This window comes from Ranitomeya imitator, chromosome 4, assembly GCF_032444005.1.
Source record: "Ranitomeya imitator isolate aRanImi1 chromosome 4, aRanImi1.pri, whole genome shotgun sequence".
NCBI lineage: Eukaryota > Metazoa > Chordata > Amphibia > Anura > Dendrobatidae > Ranitomeya > Ranitomeya imitator.
The window spans coordinates 278,767,799-278,788,435 of record NC_091285.1 but is presented as its reverse complement, the minus strand read 5'-3'; the positions used below and the strand labels follow the sequence as shown (position 1 = coordinate 278,788,435).

At 40.8% G+C, this 20,637-nt stretch overlaps 2 protein-coding genes across 20 annotated transcripts in view; one reads left to right on the top strand and one right to left on the bottom strand.

Moving 5' to 3' along the window:
• The window catches only part of HELB (DNA helicase B), an 82,799-nt gene extending 78,390 nt beyond the window's left edge, over positions 1-4,409 (top strand). Inside the window, exons 12-14 of one of the 2 annotated variants that reach the window (XM_069764666.1) lie at positions 963-1,094; positions 2,239-2,787; positions 3,398-4,409. In XM_069764666.1, coding sequence (XP_069620767.1) covers positions 963-1,094; positions 2,239-2,787; positions 3,398-3,484 — 768 coding nt within the window. In that variant the 3' untranslated portion in view covers positions 3,485-4,409. The remainder of the gene's footprint in view (positions 1-962; positions 1,095-2,238; positions 2,788-3,397) is intronic. The other variant, XM_069764667.1, reaches the window with a different exon arrangement.
• The window catches only part of GRIP1 (glutamate receptor interacting protein 1), an 859,437-nt gene continuing 843,024 nt past the window's right edge, over positions 4,225-20,637 (bottom strand). For all 18 annotated transcript variants that reach the window (XM_069764654.1, XM_069764651.1, XM_069764661.1 and 15 more), the window contains 4 exons: positions 18,838-18,940; positions 9,899-10,132; positions 7,132-7,278; positions 4,225-5,714 (listed from right to left, as the gene is read on the bottom strand). In XM_069764654.1, coding sequence (XP_069620755.1) covers positions 5,478-5,714; positions 7,132-7,278; positions 9,899-10,132; positions 18,838-18,940 — 721 coding nt within the window. In that variant the 3' untranslated portion in view covers positions 4,225-5,477. The remainder of the gene's footprint in view (positions 5,715-7,131; positions 7,279-9,898; positions 10,133-18,837; positions 18,941-20,637) is intronic.

Here is a 20,637-nt window from a genome sequence, read left to right as displayed (position 1 = left end):
GTCCACCTCTCGGAACAGCGCCTGGGAGGCTGTGGTGGCTGCTGCACGCAATGTTCATCGTAACAGATAAAGCAACTGATAGAATCTATGGATGGAAGGCTGCTGAGTGTCATCATAAAGAAAGGTGGCTATATTGGTCACTAATTTTGGGGGGTTTTGTTTTTGCATGTCAGAAATGTTTATTTCCAAATTTTGTGCAGTTATATTGGTTTACCTGGTGAAAATAATCAAGTGAGATGGGAATATATTTGGTTTTTATTAAGTTGCCTAATAATTCTGCACAGTAATAGTTACCTGCACAAACAGATATCCTCCTAAGATAGCCAAATCTAAAAAAAAAAAACCACTCCAACTTCCAAAAATATTAAGCTTTCATAGGACTGGCCATTGGGCAATTCTGGCAAATCCCAGAAGGGCCGGTCTTGTTGTGGGCTGCTTTGTCTGCTACATTGTTAACAGAATTGATGTTCTCAGGACACCCATACTGTAAACAGTTGTGATGAACCACAAAGTCACTGACTTCGTCACTTACCCAGCATGCCATGGGTATCATTTGAGATATTGGTCATGTAGTAAATCTTTCTTTCCTCCATCCAGGGTAATAATAGTAATATATGCCATCTGGTTCTTGGGGACGAGGACAACATGGGCCTGTGTGGTTTCAAATGCCAGGGCTGAATTTCTGAATTTCAGCCCCAGTCCGTACCTGTGTGTATATGTGTGTGTGTGTGTATATATACGCCATACACCTGTACCCACTGTATGATATAATAATACATCATGTAGCGGAAGGAGGTTAAAGATTAATACTGTACATCCCTAAAAGCAAGAGCTGTGGGTTTTTTTTCTTCTCTTTGCTAAATTTTTCTTCTATGGGAGCGACCACGGTATACTGTGCCGAATTAAGACAAGTGGACCGAATTATTAGTTTAAAATGGTCACAAAATCTTTTTCTGTCCTAGGATGTGGAAAAAGATAACATTCGAGAATTAACCTTATCTGATGAAGATAGAACATACACCCTGAATTATAAATTACTTCGAAGTCGCAGTGGTTTGCGGCACGCTTGGGCTCGAACTATCCACACATTTCAGGTAAGGACACCTCGGTGCAGGTATGTGGGATGAGTCCCACGTAGAGTCCATGTAATTGCATGAAGTGTTCTCTTCTCTTTCTTATAAAGCAAAGTGTTCCCCTAACAAGACTTGGCCTTGGTGTATGTAAACTTTTGACTTTGCAGTAAAGGCCCCTTCACATTAAGCGACGCTGCAGCGATACCGACAACGATCCGGATCGCTGTTTGGTCGCTGGAGAGCTGTCACACAGACAGCTCTCCAGCGACCAACGATGCCGGTAACCAGGGTAAACATCGGGTTACTAAGCGCAGGGCCGCGCTTAGTAACCCGATGTTTACCCTGGTTACCAGCGTAAAAGTAAAAAAAAAACAAACACTACATACTTACCTTCTGCTATCTGTCCCCGGCGCTCAGCTTCTCTGCACTCCTCCTGTACTGTCTGTGAGCACAGCGGCCGGAAAGCAGAGCGGTGACGTCACCGCTCTGCTTTCCGGCTGACCGACGCTTACAGCCAGTTACTGGTTACCAGTGAAGACATCGCTGGATCGGTGTCACACACGCCGATCCAGCGATGTCCACGGGAGATCCAGCGACGAAATAAAGTTCTGGACTTTGTTCAGCGACCAACGATCTCCCAGCAGGGGCCTGATCGTTGGTCGCTGTCACACGATTTCCTTAACGATATCGTTGCTACGTCACAAAAAGCAACGATATCGTTAACGATATCGTTATGTGTGAAGGTACCTTTAGTAGTAATAATGCCTTAAAACATTCTCTCTCTCATCAGTCTGGCATTTGGCAAATGTTAATCCTAATTGACCAGAAACTGGAAAGGTTCATTCTGGTTTCATGTCAGATATTGAGAAAAACATGCATATGTGTCTTTTTTATATAGTGTATGGAAACTTCTAGATTCAACTCTATTCTAGCAGATATAAGTCTTAACTCTTATTGGTCAAACCTGGTGACAGGTTACCTTTAGGTCATTTAATGGCCAGAAATCGTATTTTTCCTCTTGTAAACACACAGGACAGCATAATCTAGAAAGTTACTTCTAATATTTAAGTGCATTTTTCAAGAAGTAACCTATACAAAAGTTCTGTGTATATAATTATATAGCACTAAGCAGATTGAACAAAAATATATTTTTCCTTTGATGCAGGGTTCAGAAGAGGATACAGTCATATACGTTCTTGGCAATACTGGCTGGCAGAATTGGAAACATGTATACACTGCTGTAACAAGAGGCCGCAAGCGCGTCTATATAATAGCAAGGAAAACTCAGCTCGACAAGGCAATTGCCAGTAAGGCCCGTGATAGAAAGACCAGTTTAAAGCAGCGTCTGAAAGAGAAACTACCTCAGCGTAAAACTTTTGGACAGCCAGCAGCCACGTCTTCTGCACAACCAGAGAGCAGTCAGGCAACAGAAGCGCAGGAGGCAGAGGTCATACTGACCCCATATCCTGTACCCTACACACAGCTGAAATCACCACCACGCTTTTCTTATCCCCCTGTACCTACAACCCCAATAGCAGGCTCATGTACTTTAGGTGAGGGTGAAAGGCCGGAACATGCTGGTCACATAATGCGTACACCACCTGACCGCATTCAAGGCTGTGAGCTCGAGGAGTCTCCACCACAGAAGAGGACAGCAGGCCCTATGGATGATTCGGAGACCCCAAAAAAGATTAGAGCGAAAAATAACAGAACGGTAATTTGCTCATGGTTTTGTCTATATGTATGTTGATTTGAAATGGGTTGTACATCAACGGTTGACCTGACTAAGAATCTCAAACATGGAGTATGTACAGTAGTGTGTGTCAGAGATCTTGGATTCTCCTTAGTTTACAATGTCTTAATATCTCAACTAGAAAATAACTGAGGACAAGAGTCCTCTTTATTTCTTAAGGATTGAGATTCCTAATACCGCTGTGATTTCTTACAGCAGAAATAATATAATTATGTGATAGCGAGACATTCCACTAAAAAGTAATAGCAATTTGGGGGCATGTGGAGGGGTTTCTAGAAGTGCTTTTTTATAATCCTGCTTCCTTATGGAGCATTGTTTTACTGATCTCCAGTCCAGACATTGAGCAGTTATAACAGTCAGTCGATTGAATGAATGGTGAATAGTGTTGAGCATTCCGATACCGCAAGTGTCGGTATCGGCGATATCTGATATTTTTTGAATATCGGCCGATCCAAACCGATACTTTCCGATATCGGTAGGTATCACTCAACACTAATGGTGAAGCATTAAATCTAGAACTGGCACAGATGAATTAATTTATTAATTAAGAACATGTTTGTTTTATCTGCAGAACTGGGCAGAAGAATCTCCTAACAGTCAAAGATTTCAGCAATTGAGCCTCCAGAGTCCATGTCATAAGAAGTTATTCAACCCCTAAATGTAAAAACCATCCAAGCACCCCCGGCTAGTTGCCAGCGGTGGAACACTTAGCAAGTATGAGAATTGTCTTCTGAAGCTTGTCCCACCCTTAGAGGAAATTCTTTTATAGTCTGTAACTACTTTATGTATTTGCACTTGTATTTTTGTACTGATGTTTATTTTAATAGACTTTTATAGAAAATTACAAATCCGCTCTTAATTATGTAAAAATATCCTATGTTAATGTCCATTGATGTTGTTCCTTGGACAACAATTCATTTTTTCGCCTTAATATGTCAAGATTTGTAAGCAAAGACAGGAATATTTCCAATGTAATGTCTGCTGTTTTACTAAATCAAAGCAACAATTGGCTGAGTGCATGCATTTTTCTGTTTCATGTGTGCTGTTGCCTATCTATAATACTTGGAGCTGACTTCAGCCATTGCCATCTTCTGACAGATGGTGTTTTCAAGCTCGCTGGCAGCAAGCATCAAGCCTAGGACTTGCAAGTGCCAATATTGTAATTTATGCCTGATATGTGCGGAGTTCAGTGTTTACAATGTCTGCATTACACATACATACTCATAATGCTGCCAATCTGACATAATTGGCTTGAGATATTAAACTGGTATTCCCATCGATTGGTTTGGTCCAATGTTTGGATCTCCTCGGCTGATCTCCCTCCTGTTGCAGCACAGCCCCATTCACTTCTGACCATTCTTGTGAATAATGCCTGCACTTTATAGTAATTTAGCAAGGTTTGGTTTTTAGATCATTTATTCAGTTTTTACAGTATGATTGTTCCATACAAATTTTCAACAGGTTGAGTTCCCAAAACCATACATAAGACAATAAATTTCATGCTATTAAAGTATTAAATTTGTACAAAAATACTTTACAGTTTAATACTTGTTTGTTACAAATAAAAATACATATTTAATTGACTTATGATAAATGATTTTCGTTTCTTCCATTTTACTTTATTAGCTCACTTCATATTTTGACTGGCAGTGTTTCAAAACCGTATGTTTGCAGAGGATAGAGTAAGATATCCTTATAACTGTACCAAAAAGACTGTAGTGCGAGGAGACAATCACACGAGACTGAGGCTTCCTGGATCCTCTCCTGCTCAGCAGATGCATTGCTAAGTATCGCAAACCGAGCTGCTGGTGAGTATCCAATCAAAATAGGAACCGCGTTATTGCTTCCAGGGCTAGACAACTGGCACAGCTCTTTAACACATGTACACTTCTAAAACAACAGTGAGGATGGCGAGGGAAACCTTATTTATACTATACAAACACCAGAGCGGAGGTTAAATGTCTTCAGTGTAGATGCCTCGGACACCAATCAAAAAGGTAAAAGAGTGAAAATATGTAACATGACCACAGGCGCCAAGAAATTCGAAAAATTGTTACTCAATGCTATGTCTGAATATTTATTTTTGATTTTAAGTAGCAGCCCAAAAAATAAGTCATGAAGATCTTACTGCAAGAATTGGGTAGAGGGGTAGCTAAACCATACACAGTACAGGGAGCACTTGTACCAGAGGTCTGTGTAAAGAAGGAGAATCAGACACACCACTGTCAGGTCAAACTGGGAAGAAATTGTCAAACTTGCTTAAAAAATCCGCCTTAAAATCTTAGCAGCTGTAAGTTATATGCACAGGCTCATTCAGTGTGAGGGTCTTCTTAAAATGACAAATGAGTTCCCCTCTAGCCCATGGACATTGCACATTACAAAAGCCCCATATTTGTTCAAGGTTAAGCTTGGCATGGCACAATTATTTAGAGGAGTCTCATCATAGTAGTATGTATACAAATCGGGTACTCCGACATAGGCACGTGGCGTACCCTTCATTTACCTAGTGTTTCCGATCCCCTGTGCTTAACAGTAAAGCCCCATTGTGACATCTGCATCTCACACATCACAGATCAGTCGTATGACAGGGATTTAGCACCAGTTTATATATTTTTTTGCTACCAATTCAGTGGACTAAAACTATTTTTTTGCTATAATGTACTTGTTGAGTCTCTTATATCCATAGCTGCTAGACGTCCACTAGTAGGCTGAGGGAAATGGTCAGTGTGATCAGTCCATTCCTCTGCAGGAAGACTTGAGCCATCTGGGACATCCTTCTTCGAAGCAATGGGATTCCGACTTATCACCAGATCTAGTTTGTTACCAGATTCTGCTATTAAGGGAACAACCAAGCAGCAGTCAAAGTCTCTGGTGCGGACGTGATTTACCTGAGAGGAAAGGAAAAAGGATATACTGTTATATTGCAGACGTCAAGAGCAGGGAAAACTTCAGAAATGTGAGCCAGCACCATTTTATTTCATATTCCGACCAAAAATCCACAGTAAGCATATTATACATTGGCGTTGTTTGGACACAATGTCCTTAGGCTACTTTCACACTAGCGTTTTTTGCAATGCGTTGTTTAGGGGAAAAAACACATCCTGCAAAGTTGTTTGCAGGATGCGTTTTTGCCCCATAGATTAACATTAGCGACGCACTGACACACGTTGCAACCATCGTGCGATGGTTGCGCCATGTTGTGGCGGACCGCCGGGAGCAAAAACGTTACATGTAACGTTTTTTGCTGCCAACGGACCACTTTTTCCGACCGTGCATGTGCGGCTGGAACTCCGCCCCCACCTCCCCGCACCTTACAATGGGGCAGCGGATGCGCAGGAAAAATGCATCCGCTGCCTCCGTTTCACTGCTAGCGTCGGAACCTCGGCCCGACGCACTGTGGCGGGCCGAATCCAACGCTAGTGTGAGAGTAGCCTTAGTCGTAACATAGCGCAAAGTACATATACTGTTCTATTTGGAACATAGTGAAAAATGGTGCGATTGATGAGTATCTACACTCATAGGCATTAAGGAATAATAGTGCAGATAACGCCACTGTGATGAAGTTCTTTGACCTCTGTTCATATGTCTTTTGTTCTGTCATTTATTCCTGTTCTGCTTGTGGATAAGATGCTTGCACATATGTAACCCAACAGTCGTCTGAGTGCAGGAGAGCGTTAATATGAAAATGTATAAGAATCTTATATGGCTCGCCATAACTTTTCCTAGTCACGGGATAGGTGATAAGTATCTCACCAATAGGAATTCCACCAATCCTGAGAACAGGGCTCTAGAGTCTTCAGTTTGGGTGAAACAATGGTCTATCTTTGCCAGCCCCACAGTTAGTGATTAGAGCGGTGATGAGCATGTGTAACCATTGCTACATTCAAATGAGAAATTTGAGCACCCTGTTCTCCTGATCAGTCACACAGTATAGATGATATGTGGTGGGCCATCCTCTTTAAATCTCAACAGAAGCCAAATTCAAATAGTTTGGTCATCTAGTCATAGTTATTTAAACAAGATTTTTATGCAACACCTGAAGAAGCCTGTCCGGCTTTGAAACGTCTTGTGATTGTACATATCAATAACCAACTTTGTACGCCATCGACAGAGCAAGTGTGTCTATACAACATCCGGTATCGCTTTACGTCTATCGCCACATGGAAATACACCGCTCAGCCCACTGGAGTCTGACAGCAGCATCAAGGAAGCTGGCCAAAACAGAAACTACTGGATGACTACATAGTCCACATTATGTGCTGATGTGCAAAGGCTTACATAAACTTATTTGAAGCTGACAAATACCTGCAGTAGTCGATCAAATGGCTTAAGTCCCCCTATATCTCCAGGTCCTTTAGGTCGAATGTTCTTCACATACACTCCTTTTTCCAGCAGACCATCAGCTACACTAAACCCAAAGTCATCTCGATCAGAGTCCTTAAATAAAGAGAACTGGGGAAGAGATGGAAAAAGTCGGTTTGATCACATGAAACCAAGCAAAGCTGTTGTGAGGCAAGTATCGAATTCCAGTAATTACTTGCTCATTAGTAGATCAAGCATCCCAAAGAGGCTATGTCATCTGCTAGGGCTAATTCATTGTTCAACTAGACCATGCCATACATGCTACAGTGATTTATTCTGAGCTCAACTCCCTAGATCAGATTGATAGAGACTGGATCCTCACTGATCACGCAGTAATCCCTAGGATAGATATATAATAGTACTGAACAAGTTCCTTTTACTTGACAGACTATATTCACACATTGTATGTTTGAGTTTTTTTTTCTGCAGGCAAAACCTGCTCTCTTGGCAGTAAAGAAGCGGCTTACAAAAGGCAGGCTTTGCTGCATTTTCAGGTACATTTGTCGCTTGTGCATGCTGATACAGTTTAGTGCCTGTTGTTCCTGAGTTTTCTACACCAGAAACACAGCAAAACCTGATACCTGTGTTTTTTGTTTTTTTTTTTTGCTGCATTTTTGCACTTATTGCTTTCTATTGGTGAAAAAAGGCAGAAAGAAGTGACATGCCGCAGTTTTCCAATTCAATAAGGAAAAAAAACCTAATGTTTGTGCATAAGGTTTCTGAAATCTCAGACTTTGCTGGTATGGAAAATGCAGCTTTTGATTAGTCTTTAAAAAAAAAAAAAAAAAAAAAACCAGCAAAAAAGCAATGTGTGAACATAGGCTATGTATCTGTATACGCTATAAAAAAAATATTTGTACAGAATGTGTGTATTCCTCAGTTTTTCTCCTTCTACCGTAGAACTTTGAGCACCACCTTCCAGCTCAATAATGGAATATCTGTTTTCAGTGAAAACAGATTTTATCAAGAATTGAGACTCAAAGCTCAGTCCAGGGGGAGAATATACAGGTCCTTCTCAAAAAATTAGCATATAGTGTTAAATTTCATTATTTACCATAATGTAATGATTACAATTAAACTTTCATATATTATAGATTCATTATCCACCAACTGAAATTTGTCACGTCTTTTATTGTTTTAATACTGATGATTTTGGCATACAACTCCTGATAACCCAAAAAACCTGTCTCAATAAATTAGCATATCAAGAAAAGGTTCTCTAAACGACCTATTACCCTAATCTTCTGAATCAACTAATTAACTCTAAACACATGCAAAAGATACCTGAGGCTTTTATAAACTCCCTGCCTGGTTCATTACTCAAAACCCCCATCATGGGTAAGACTAGCGACCTGACAGATGTCAAGAAGGCCATCATTGACACCCTCAAGCAAGAGGGTAAGACCCAGAAAGAAATTTCTCAACAAATAGGCTGTTCCCAGAGTGCTGTATCAAGGCACCTCAATGGTAAGTCTGTTGGAAGGAAACAATGTGGCAGAAAACGCTGTACAACGAGAAGAGGAGACCGGACCCTGAGGAAGATTGTGGAGAAGGACCGATTCCAGACCTTGGGGAACCTGAGGAAGCAGTGGACTGAGTCTGGTGTGGAAACATCCAGAGCCACCGTGCACAGGCGTGTGCAGGAAATGGGCTACAGGTGCCGAAATGGGCTACAGAGAAGCAGCACTGGACTGTTGCTAAGTGGTCCCAAGTACTTTTTTCTGATGAAAGCAAATTTTGCATGTCATTCGGAAATCAAGGTGCCAGAGTCTGGAGGAAGACTGGGGAGAAGAAAATGCCAAAATGCCTGAAGTCCAGTGTCAAGTACCCACAGTCAGTGATGGTGTGGGGTGCCATGTCAGCTGCTGGTGTTGGTCCACTGTGTTTCATCAAGGGCAGGGTCAATGCAGCTAGCTATCAGGAGATTTTGGAGCACTTCATGCTTCCATCGGCTGAAATGCTTTATGGAGATGAAGATTTCATTTTTCAGCACGACCTGGCACCTGCTCACAGTGCCAAAACCACTGGTAAATGGTTTACTGACCATGGTATTACTGTGCTCAATTGGCCTGCCAACTCTCCTGACCTGAACCCCATAGAGAATCTGTGGGATATTGTGAAGAGAAAGTTGAGAGACGCAAGACCCAACACTCTGGATGAGCTTAAGGCCGCTATTGAAGCATCCTGGGCCTCCATAACATCTCAGCAGTGTCACAGGCTGATTGCCTCCATGCCACGCCGCATTGAAGCAGTCATTTCTGCCAAAGGATTCCCGACCAAGTATTGAGTGCATAACTGAACATTATTATTTGTTGGTTTTTTTGTTTGTTATTAAAAAACACTTTTATTTGATTGGATGGGTGAAATATGCTAATTTATTGAGACAGGTTTTTTGGGTTATCAGGAGTTGTATGCCAAAATCATCAGTATTAAAACAATAAAAGACGTGACAAATTTCAGTTGGTGGATAATGAATCTATAATATATGAAAGTTTAATTGTAATCATTACATTATGGTAAATAATGAAATTTAACACTATATGCTAATTTTTTGAGAAGGACCTGTATTACCTAGTTTCTTATTTTCATTTGTACTATTGATCTATGAAATAAAGAGTAACCATTTAGAATAAAACAGAGATAATTACAATAAAGAGCAGCCTGTCCTGTTTTGGCAGGAGCACAGAACACACTGGGACATGTTCCTGACCTTGTGTAACTCCACAGGAGTTGGCGACATAATTTCTTTCATCTCTTGTTTCATTTTTCTCATTGACACAGATTTTCTCCCCACATCAGATGGTAACGTGTTGCTGCGGGTATTCTGGCTGTAATGTGATCTGACAGAGCTCTTTTCTTGAAAACTTGATTGCCGACCCAACTGGCCCCGAGGCTGAGAATTTTCGTGATTCAGACTCAGGGTGCTACCGGACATGATGGTTGCCTTTAGCATAAACAGAAACAAGAGTTCTCATAACTGTCTGTTTTCTCCACTCTGGTCATAGCTCCAGGGGTGGCGCTGCGTAAACTAGAACTGAGAACATGTGTTGATATTGACCGGTCAAAAGACTATAGTAAAGGGCTTCTACTTTACAGATTAGAGAAGATTACCCTGGGCAATACATAGAATAAAGATGTTTACAGCATAGGTTTGTGTCAGTAAGGACTTCATATATTTCTTACACATGTTGCCTGTGTAATAATGGGCTAAGTAGAGCAAGTCCTATGTATATTGTAGCTTCTGCATCATCAGGAGTCAATGATTACACTGAGGAGTCCTGTGATCAGTATCGTACATCGCACTGAGAACCTTCGCCTGCCAATATATCTAGAACTAAATCATACGTCTTTCAGAAGGAGCAGTAAGGCATGCGTCTGATGGAAGATCCATTATTTACTAGATCCAGCAGCTTCAGATGGACAAATGTCCTTTCCATAACTCCTGGGACATGTATAAATGGGGTTGTGCGAAAGCTTCTATAGTTATGGTCCGTAGGCTACAGTTTTCCGCCATCATACAGAAGCAAGATTCAGTATGAACATGTGACCATGAATAATGATTAGTTCTGTATTTCACACTAAATACATGTGAACTGTGTCTATTTAAAGCATTGATTAATTTCTCATCCCTCTACACTTTGTTCCACTTTATACATGTCCCTTTAAAAAAAAGATGCAGTAGAGTTAAGAAGTTCCCAGAATCGGTCTGGAGGCAGGAGCAAAGGACACAACTTTCTTACATGCCATCAGCCAGCACACACAGCAGCCTCTTGGAAATGGGCACATATTGGTGATGCAATGTGTAAAAAAAACCCAACATATATACACTACCCTGAGCAATGGCTTCATCATTGTAGGATTTTTATTATAGGACTGTTAAAATAAGCAACAATTATGTAGTAAACTATTTGTAGTGGAGAAGTAAAATTACGCACAAGGTAAAATTAGGCTCAAGTATTAAACGGACAGTGAATTTAAAAGGGTTACAGGGGCTTACAAAAGTATTCACCCCCTTGGCTTTTTACCTATTTTGTTACATTACAGCCTGTGCTTAAATGCTTTTATAATTTGATTTGAGTGTGATGTATCGCGACTAAATAGTCTGTTAGTGAAGTGAGAAATATATAGGCATAAATTAAATTTGTGGCATTAAATAACTAAAAATTGTCATGTGCATATGTATTCACTCTTTTTGCTATGAAGCCCCTAAAAATTTCTGGTGCAAGCAATTACCTTCATAATCATTTGCTTAGTGAAAAGAAGTCCACTAGTGATGAGCGAGCGTGCTACTAGAGCATCTTAGGCTTGTTCTAATACTGTTAGAATCGTTGTGCCTGAACACATGCAGGGATTGCCTGTTTGTTGCGAGACATTCAGCCATGGTGATTAACATAGTATTAGAGCACGCTGAAGATGCTCACTTATCACTAAAGTCCACCTGTGTGCAATCTAAGTGTCAGATGGTCTGTCACTATATACTGTACGCACCTTTTCTGTAAGGCCACAGAAGCTGCAACACTATTAAGAAGGAGGCACCACTAACCAAACAACACCATAAAGACCAAGGAAATCTCCAAACAAGTCAGGGATAAAGTCGTTGAGAAGTACAAGTCAGAGTTGGGTTATAACAAAAAAATCCCAATCTCTGATGATCCCCCGAAGCACCATCAAATCCATTATCATTAAATGGAAAGAACGGTACCACAGCAAACTTTCCAAGGGAAGGCTGCCCACCAAAACTCTCAGCCTGTGTAAGTAGTAGCTGGCATTTTCCCAGGCTGAAGAGTTCATATGAGTTCATGTCGCCAGGGGGTGCAGCTTCGGTGACAGCACCCCTAGTCACCGAAGCTCCGTTCCCTGCTTTTCATTCATTCCCCAGTCGTTTATAGCCTAGAGCGGCCGCATTAGCAGCGCTCCCGGTTGTAAATGTAAATGCCCCCAGATATGAATTACTGCTTGACTGTATGGCGGACAGGTATGCAATATTGTTGCGTTTTTATTCTTTTTTTTCACAGAAGAACGAGGGCTTTGCTTGGATTGAGCATACAATAAAGATGTTAAAACCTGTGTGTTTATTTAATGAAAAAAGACTTTATTGTGTGTTTTGAACCCTTTCAGACTATTGGATTAATAATGGAGAGGTGACTTATTGACACCTCTCCACTATTAACCAGGCTTAATGTCACCCTACAATAGCAAGGTGAAATTAACCCCTTATTACCCCATATGCCAATGCTACAGGGCAGTGGGAAGAGTTGCTAAGTGTAGGAATAGGTGCCATTTCTGGGGTGGCTGGGGGCAGATGGTCTTAGCCGGGGGGGGGGGGGGAGGGGGTTTGGGCGGCAATAACCATGGTCCCTCTCTAGTCTATTAATATCTGCCCCCAGTCGCTGGCTTTCCCTCTCTGGCAGAGAAAATTGAGCGGGAGCCCATGCCAGTTTTTTCCGTGAACTAACCCTTTAACACCTACAGCTCATATCCTGTCGGGTTCGGTAATGATTTAGCAAAAGCCGACAATTGAATTACCGGCTTTTCTGCTATCTAGCTCTGTATGAAATATAAATATATATATATATATATATATATATATATATATATATATATGTCTCACTGACACACACACATATATATACAGTGGGGCAAAAAAGTATTTAGTCAGTCAGCAACAGTGCAAGTTCCGCCACTTAAAAAGATGAGAGGCGTCTGTAATTTACATCATAGGTAGACCTCAACTATGGGAGACAAACTGAGAAAAAAAAATCCAGAAAATCACATTGTCTGTTTTTTTAACATTTTATTTGCATATTATGGTGGAAAATAAGTATTTGGTCAGAAACAAAATTTCATCTCAATACTTTGTAATATATCCTTTGTTGGCAATGACAGAGGTCAAACGTTTTCTGTAAGTCTTCACAAGGTTGCCACACACTGTTGTTGGTATGTTGGCCCATTCCTCCATGCAGATCTCCTCTAGAGCAGTGACGTTTTTGGCTTTTCGCTTGGCAACACGGACTTTCAACTCCCTCCAAAGGTTTTCTATAGGGTTGAGATCTGTAGACTGGCTAGGCCTTGAAATGCTTCTTACGAAGCCACTCCTTCGTTGCCCTGGCGGTGTGCTTTGGATCATTGTCATGTTGAAAGACCCAGCCACATTTCATCTTCAATGCCCTTGCTGATGGAAGGAGGTTTGCACTCAAAATCTCACGATACATGGCCCCATTCATTCTTTCATGTACCCGGATCAGTCGTCCTGGCCCCTTTGCAGAGAAACAGCCCCAAAGCATGATGTTTCCACCACCATGCTTTACAGTAGGTATGGTGTTTGATGGATGCAACTCAGTATTCTTTTTCCTCCAAACACGACAAGTTGTGTTTCTACCAAACAGTTCCAGTTTGGTTTCATCAGACCATAGGACATTCTCCCAAAACTCCTCTGGATCATCCAAATGCTCTCTAGCAAACTTCAGACGGGCCCGGACATGTACTGGCTTAAGCAGTGGGACACGTCTGGCACTGCAGGATCTGAGTCCATGGTGGCATAGTGTGTTACTTATGGTAGGCCTTGTTACATTGGTCCCAGCTCTCTGCAGTTCATTCACTAGGTCCCCCCGTGTGGTTCTGGGATTTTTGCTCACCATTCTTGTGATCATTCTGACCCCACGGGGTGGGATATTGCGTGGAGCCCCAGATCGAGGGAGATTATCAGTGGCCTTGTATGTCTTCTATTTTCTAATTATTGCTCCCACTGTTGATTTCTTCACTCCAAGCTGGTTGGCTATTGCAGATTCAGTCTTCCCAGCCTGGTGCAGGGCTACAATTTTGTTTCTGGTGTCCTTTGACAGCTCTTTGGTCTTCACCATAGTGGAGTTTGGAGTCAGACTGTTTGAGGGTGTGCACAGGTGTCTTTTTATACTGATAACAAGTTTAAACAGGTGCCATTACTACAGGTAATGAGTGGAGGAAAGAGGAGACTCTTAAAGAAGAAGTTACAGGTCTGTGAGAGCCAGAAATCTTGATTGTTTGTTTCTGACCAAATACTTATTTTCCACCATAATATGCAAATAAAATGTTAAAAAAACAGACAATGTGATTTTCTGGATTTTTTTTTCTCAGTTTGTCTCCCATAGTTGAGGTCTACCTATGATGTAAATTACAGACGCCTCTCATCTTTTTAAGTGGTGGAACTTGCACTATTGCTGACTGACTAAATACTTTTTTGCCCCACTGTATATATATATATATATATATATATATATATACACCGTATATACTCGAGTATAAGCCGAGATTTTCAGCCCAAATTTTTGGGCTGAAAGTGCCCCTCTCGGCTTATACTCGAGTCACGGTAGCGGTGGGGTCGGCGGGTGAGGGCGCTGAGGCATACTTACCTAGTCCCAGCGATCCTCGCGCTGTCCCTGCCGTCCCACGGTCTTCTGTGCTGCAGCTTCTTCCCCTCTTCAGCGGTCACGTGAGACCGCTCATTAGAAAAATGAATAGGCGGCTCCACCTCCCATAGGGGTGGAGCCGCCTATTCATTTCTCTAATCAGCGGTGCTGGTGACCGCTGATAGAGAAAGAAGCTGCGGCACCGAAGACAGCTGTGACAGGCAGAGTGAGCGTCAGGATCGCTGGGACTAGGTAAGTATGTAATATTCAGAACTGATACCACTGATACATATCCTATATATAGATCTCGGGATATAATCCCATTATTATAAGGACAATACAAAAATTATTAGGACACTCCACAATAAACCAATCCTACAAAAACCAAGGAGTAATAACATCCCATAAACGAGTATACAGATATAAACAGTAATTTTTATTAAACATGTATATCACATATAAACAAATCAGCAGAACAGGATACAGGGATGATGCGTATACAAAAACACTAACACTGTAGTAACACCAAAGGCATGGCAGGCGGATAACCTATAACCTGATATAGTACAACATGCGATCCTAAAGTGCTAAGTGCAAAAATAAGGTGCCAAGATGCATGAGGCTATATCCCATCAGCATGTGCTGATCATGGCATGTGATCAATCCTACCTAGGGTGGTCAAGACAGCCCCCCGAGGAAGCCCAACGCGAAACGCGCGTCGGGGCTGCTGGCAACACGCACTGGCACATGTATTCGGGTAAGAATGGTGGAATACCTATTGCTATTTACTTATTTCTCTTGACCACCCTAGGTAGGATTGATCACATGCCATGATCAGCACATGCTGATGGGATATAGCCTCATGCATCTTGGCACCTTATTTTTGCACTTAGCACTTTAGGATCGCATGTTGTACTATATCAGGTTATAGGTTATCCGCCTGCCATGCCTTTGGTGTTACTACAGTGTTAGTGTTTTTGTATACGCATCATCCCTGTATCCTGTTCTGCTGATTTGTTTATATGTGATATACATGTTTAATAAAAATTACTGTTTATATCTGTATACTCGTTTATGGGATGTTATTACTCCTTGGAAGTATGTAATATTCACCTGTCCGCGTTCCAGCTGCCGGGCGCCGCTCCATCTTCCCGGCGTCGCTCCGTTCTGACTGTTCAGGTCAGAGGGTGCGATGACTCATATAGTGTGCGCGGCGCCCTCTGCCTGATCAGTCAGTGCGGAGAGAAGCCGGGACCGGACGCCGGAATGAGACGCCGGGAGCTGCAATCAAGAGAGGTGAGTATGGCTTTTTTTTTTTTTTTAGTTGCAGCAGCAGCGGCCATAGCACAGATTTATGTGGAGCATCTATGGGGATATATGAATGCTGCAGAGCACTGTATGGGGCACAGCTATGGGGAGATATGAACGCTGCAGAGCACTGTATGGCACAGCCAAGGGGGAATATGAACAGTGCAGAGCACTGTATGGGGCACAGCCAAGGGGGAATATGAACAGTGCAGAGCACTATATGGCACAGCTATGGGGAAATAATGATCTATTTTTATTTTTGAAATTCACCGGTAAATGCTGCATTCCCACCCTAGGCTTATACTCGAGTCAATAGGTTTTCCCAGTTTTTTGTGGCAAAATTAGGGGGGTCGGCTTATACTCGGGTCGGCTTATACTCGAGTATATACATATATATATATATATATATATATATATATATATATATGTTTTCACGCATATTTGACCCCATGGATTATATGTCCATTTTGCAAGCCGGGGAAAAAATCTCACCATACGGATGTCATACAGATGACACATGGATTTTTTTTGAGAAAAATCGCATCATTGCACTGTACACGGATAACATACGGATCACTGTTGGGGAACATTTCTGCGATTCTCGTCCGTGTAAAACGGACCGATTTTTTATACGTTGTGTGTGACTCCAGCCTAATAAGGTCATTTTCTCTGCCAGCTTTCATATGTGAACCCCATGGTGTCTAAATGGTTGAAGTCTACATAGCAGATGCCTTTCACTAACATTCCTTATCTATTACAATCATCCCATATTAGGGATTTTCCTATCACTTTAAAGACTATCATCATCGTAAAAATTAACTTATAAAAAAGTAACTTACTGAAAATTCTCTCCGGTCTCTAGAATAGAGTGATTTTTAATTCCATTCACAGTGTGTTGCACACATTACCAGCCACAGCTGCTTTCTATCAGTAGTGGCTGGTCTTCTAGGCAAGGAGAGCAGCACATACACGCTCTCCACTTTGGGGCACTCAAGCGATGTTCTGAAGCTGTCCAGCTTAAGTACCCACACGTGCCTCCAAAACTGCTTCATGTAACAGTACCAGTGTGCACAGTTTATGCTAGCAGCACAACAATGTCGCTAATCTGAACTGTCAATCAGGAGCGCACTGAAGCGGTCTTAAAGATCAATTGTGAGAACAACCTTATAACTGAAAGTTGGGGCAATGGAGTGGATTTATTGGACCGTTTATCTAACTTTGTGCCACATCCTGTGTGCCACCATCTGTGCACATGATCATATAGTCAACAGAAAATAAATGTTGTAAGGCATGTAGGACAGTTTTTGATGCAAAAAATACCGATGCAAATTGTACATAATAACCATATACTGTGGATGTAAAAAGTCTACACATCCATGTTAAAATGCCAAGAAAAATAATTACAGAACTTTTTCACCTTTAAAGTCACCCATATTCTGTACAAATCTTTTGAAAAACACAAATAATTTTGAGGGGCAAAAATACAATAAAGTGGTTGCATAAGTGTGAACGGCCTCTTGTAAATGGGGATGTGGTTGTGTTCAGAATTAGCAAATCACATAAAATTTTGCAACAATAAAGGAGCTGCATGAATTTCTGTAAAGTATTGGTTGTGTACTGCAAGTAAGAACAATCTCCCATATTCTTCATATGTCTGTGAGAAAGGCTTGCAAGATGGAAGCCTTTTCTTACCAAGAAAAACATCAAAACTTTCTGGATATAATTCCAAAAGGTATATTTGGTGCAAAGCCAACACTGCGCATCACCAAAAGAGAACCATAAACACAGTGAAGCATGGTAGAGGCAGCATTATGATTTGGGGCTGTTATTGTGGCAGCTGGGACTTGTGTCTAAGTATATCTCAACAAAAGAATGGTACACCTGAAGAAGATCGAAGTTTTGGTTTGGCCCAGTCAGAGTCCAGGCCTGAATCCTACTGAAAATCTATGGGTGACCTGAAGAGGGCTGTACACAGGAGAGGCACTCGTAATCTTACGGATTTTGAGCACTACAGCAAGGAAGAGTGGGAAGTGGTTACCAATTTTAGATGTGTCATGCTGACAGACTTCTACCCAAAAAGCATGAATGGTGTCATAAATTACCATCCACCTTTCGTGTCTCCCCTTTTCCTCATAGATCGTAAGCTTGCGAGCAGGGCCCTCATTCCTCTTGGTGTCTTGTTTATGTGATTATGGTTATTCTGTAATGTCTATTGTCTGTACAAGTCCCCTCTAAAATGTAAAGTGCTGCGGAATATGTTCGCGCTATAGAAATAAAATTATTAATAGTATTATAAATTTGAAGGGTATGACAACAAATTATCGTTTAAGGGTATGCATATTTATGAAACCACATTAGTTTAGTTCTTTATTTTTCTTTTTTCCACCCGAAAAAAATTCAGTTTATTTATTATTCAAGTGGATTGTACAGATTATGGGTGACATTAAAGGTGGAAAATATTATACAATGATTCCTCTTGGCATTATCTTTTTACCTGGCATGTTAACATGTGTGGACTTATCACCAAAGTATCCTGGAGTTAAAGCTGAATTTGGATAATCCAAAATATGTCTTCTTTAATTTTCCACCACTAGATTAGATTATTAGGGAATAATATTTCAATATTTTTGTCCCATATCTATAAATGTGATTGACTACATTTACTCACTACACACAGTAAATATAAATGTACGTCGGTTTGGTTTCTTATATGAGGGTATGCCGTGACAAGCTATGTATCTACATGCTGAAATTCACTTGCACACTGCACTCCAGCCATGACAAGCAAGAGGCTCAATCAACACACAGTAAGCAACACGCAGGAAATGTATACCAAAAGAATCATGTTCCTAGAACATTTGTGACTGTCTGCTTTCTCCTGTGAAAATAATAAAAGGATGTTATCTCAATAACTCAATAGTTCTATTGATTTTATTCACCAGGGTTCTTGTATTACCTCCAGCTCTCGGAGAATTCCTGACTGTCCGCAGGTTTCTAAGTCTTCCAGTGCTTGAGACCAGAAGTTCTCTTCTTGATCGACTTCTGGATCACCAATAAATCTAGAAACATAATAATATTTTTTATAGAATATGCAAAATGCCATATACGAACGTATGTTAGGAATTTCCTGAAAAATAAAACAAATAAAGTTTGCATTGTTGAGGTCTTACTGCATTGTGTGCACAATTAGGTAATTTGTAATTTTTTTGAGAATTGTATTATTGAACAACTACAGTGCTGTCGGTCAATCCAAAAAGTTAGTATACCTGAATAAGTTTAAAAAAAAATGAGGTTTTGCCTTTCTATGAAGAACATCTCAGTGTGCACAATGATTTGAAAGCCATAAGTTTGCAAAGTTAATTTGGAAACTAAATGAAAATTGCAAACTTTCCCATCTCAATTGTTATTTTTTTTAATTTTTTTCATCTGTTAAAGTGAGACTAATAAACAACCCAAAATTTACAAAAATACATTCCTAACATTTAAAAAAAATATCATTGACCAATATAGACACCCTTCTTTTCAAGAACAGCCATAAGTATTTCATCCATGGAGTCTGTCCGTTCTTAATTTGTTGATGATCAACTTTTTGGACAGCATCAACAATAGCCTCCCAGTCACTTCAGAGAGGTGTACTGTTTTCCTTCACCGTAAATCTCCCTTTAAGGGCCCACAAGTTGTCAATAGAGTTTAGGTCAAATGAAGAAGTGAGCCATGTCATTGTTGCTTCACCTGTACTGGCTAGCAAAACAGTGGAGACTTTAATGCATGTGATGCACCATTGATCTACATTGTTTTCTTAAAAAATGCAGACTTTTTCTCGTACCACTGCTTTAAGAAAATATCTTCTAAAAACTAGCAGTATGTTTGGGAGTTGAATTTGTGTCCAATTAGTTTATCCTTAATAATACTGGCCCATAGCAGTACCCCGGTTATGGCTGTAAATATTGGAACAGTTTAGGAGTGTAAAAGTTTTATTGTCCTCTGATTGGGGTCTGGTCCATGATTGTGATGCCCCCACAAGGTCTGAGGAGCAAATTCTTTAATGGATGTTAAAAGACATAAATCCATATGACACATTCATTCCTGCACTGAGTGTGTCAAAGGTTGTCATGAGTTTATACTCCCAGACCCTTCTGTCTCTCTGAGATTTGAAGTTACCTTTTATTACAAGTAATTTCATGTCCATGATGCTGTGATGAGGGATGCAAAATTTTTTGGCAATGCTGCACTTTTCCTGCCAAGAGACACGTTTTTGATACAGAAATGTTTGTAACAAATACTAAATGTGTGCACATAGTCTCAGACACTGCTGTTGGCTCTAGAACAAGTGATAATCACACCCTAGAGGTAGATTTACAGCTACTGCTATATTATGTCTTCCATGCTGCTGCAGCTTATCCCGGAATTCCTCTTCATGTTCAGTTTGTCTGAAGGCATGGACAGTGACGCCAGAGCTGATTGGGCACTGGCATCACTTGTCACAACACCGCACCACTTGTCAAAACACCGCACCACAGCCCCAGGGAGAACGAATGCTGACATCGTGGGAACGGCCGATCCAGGAGGTAAGTATAAGCTTTATTATTTTACCAAGGGCGAACATTTAGTTTAAGAAGGGGTTTCCTAAAAGTTGACAAGCCCTTTAAAGAAGCATTCTCATCAAAATTTTATTTTCTTTAATATATTGTAGTCATCTTATTATATAGCACTGTGTACTTACAATTACTCATTTTGCCTTTCTACCCAACTAATT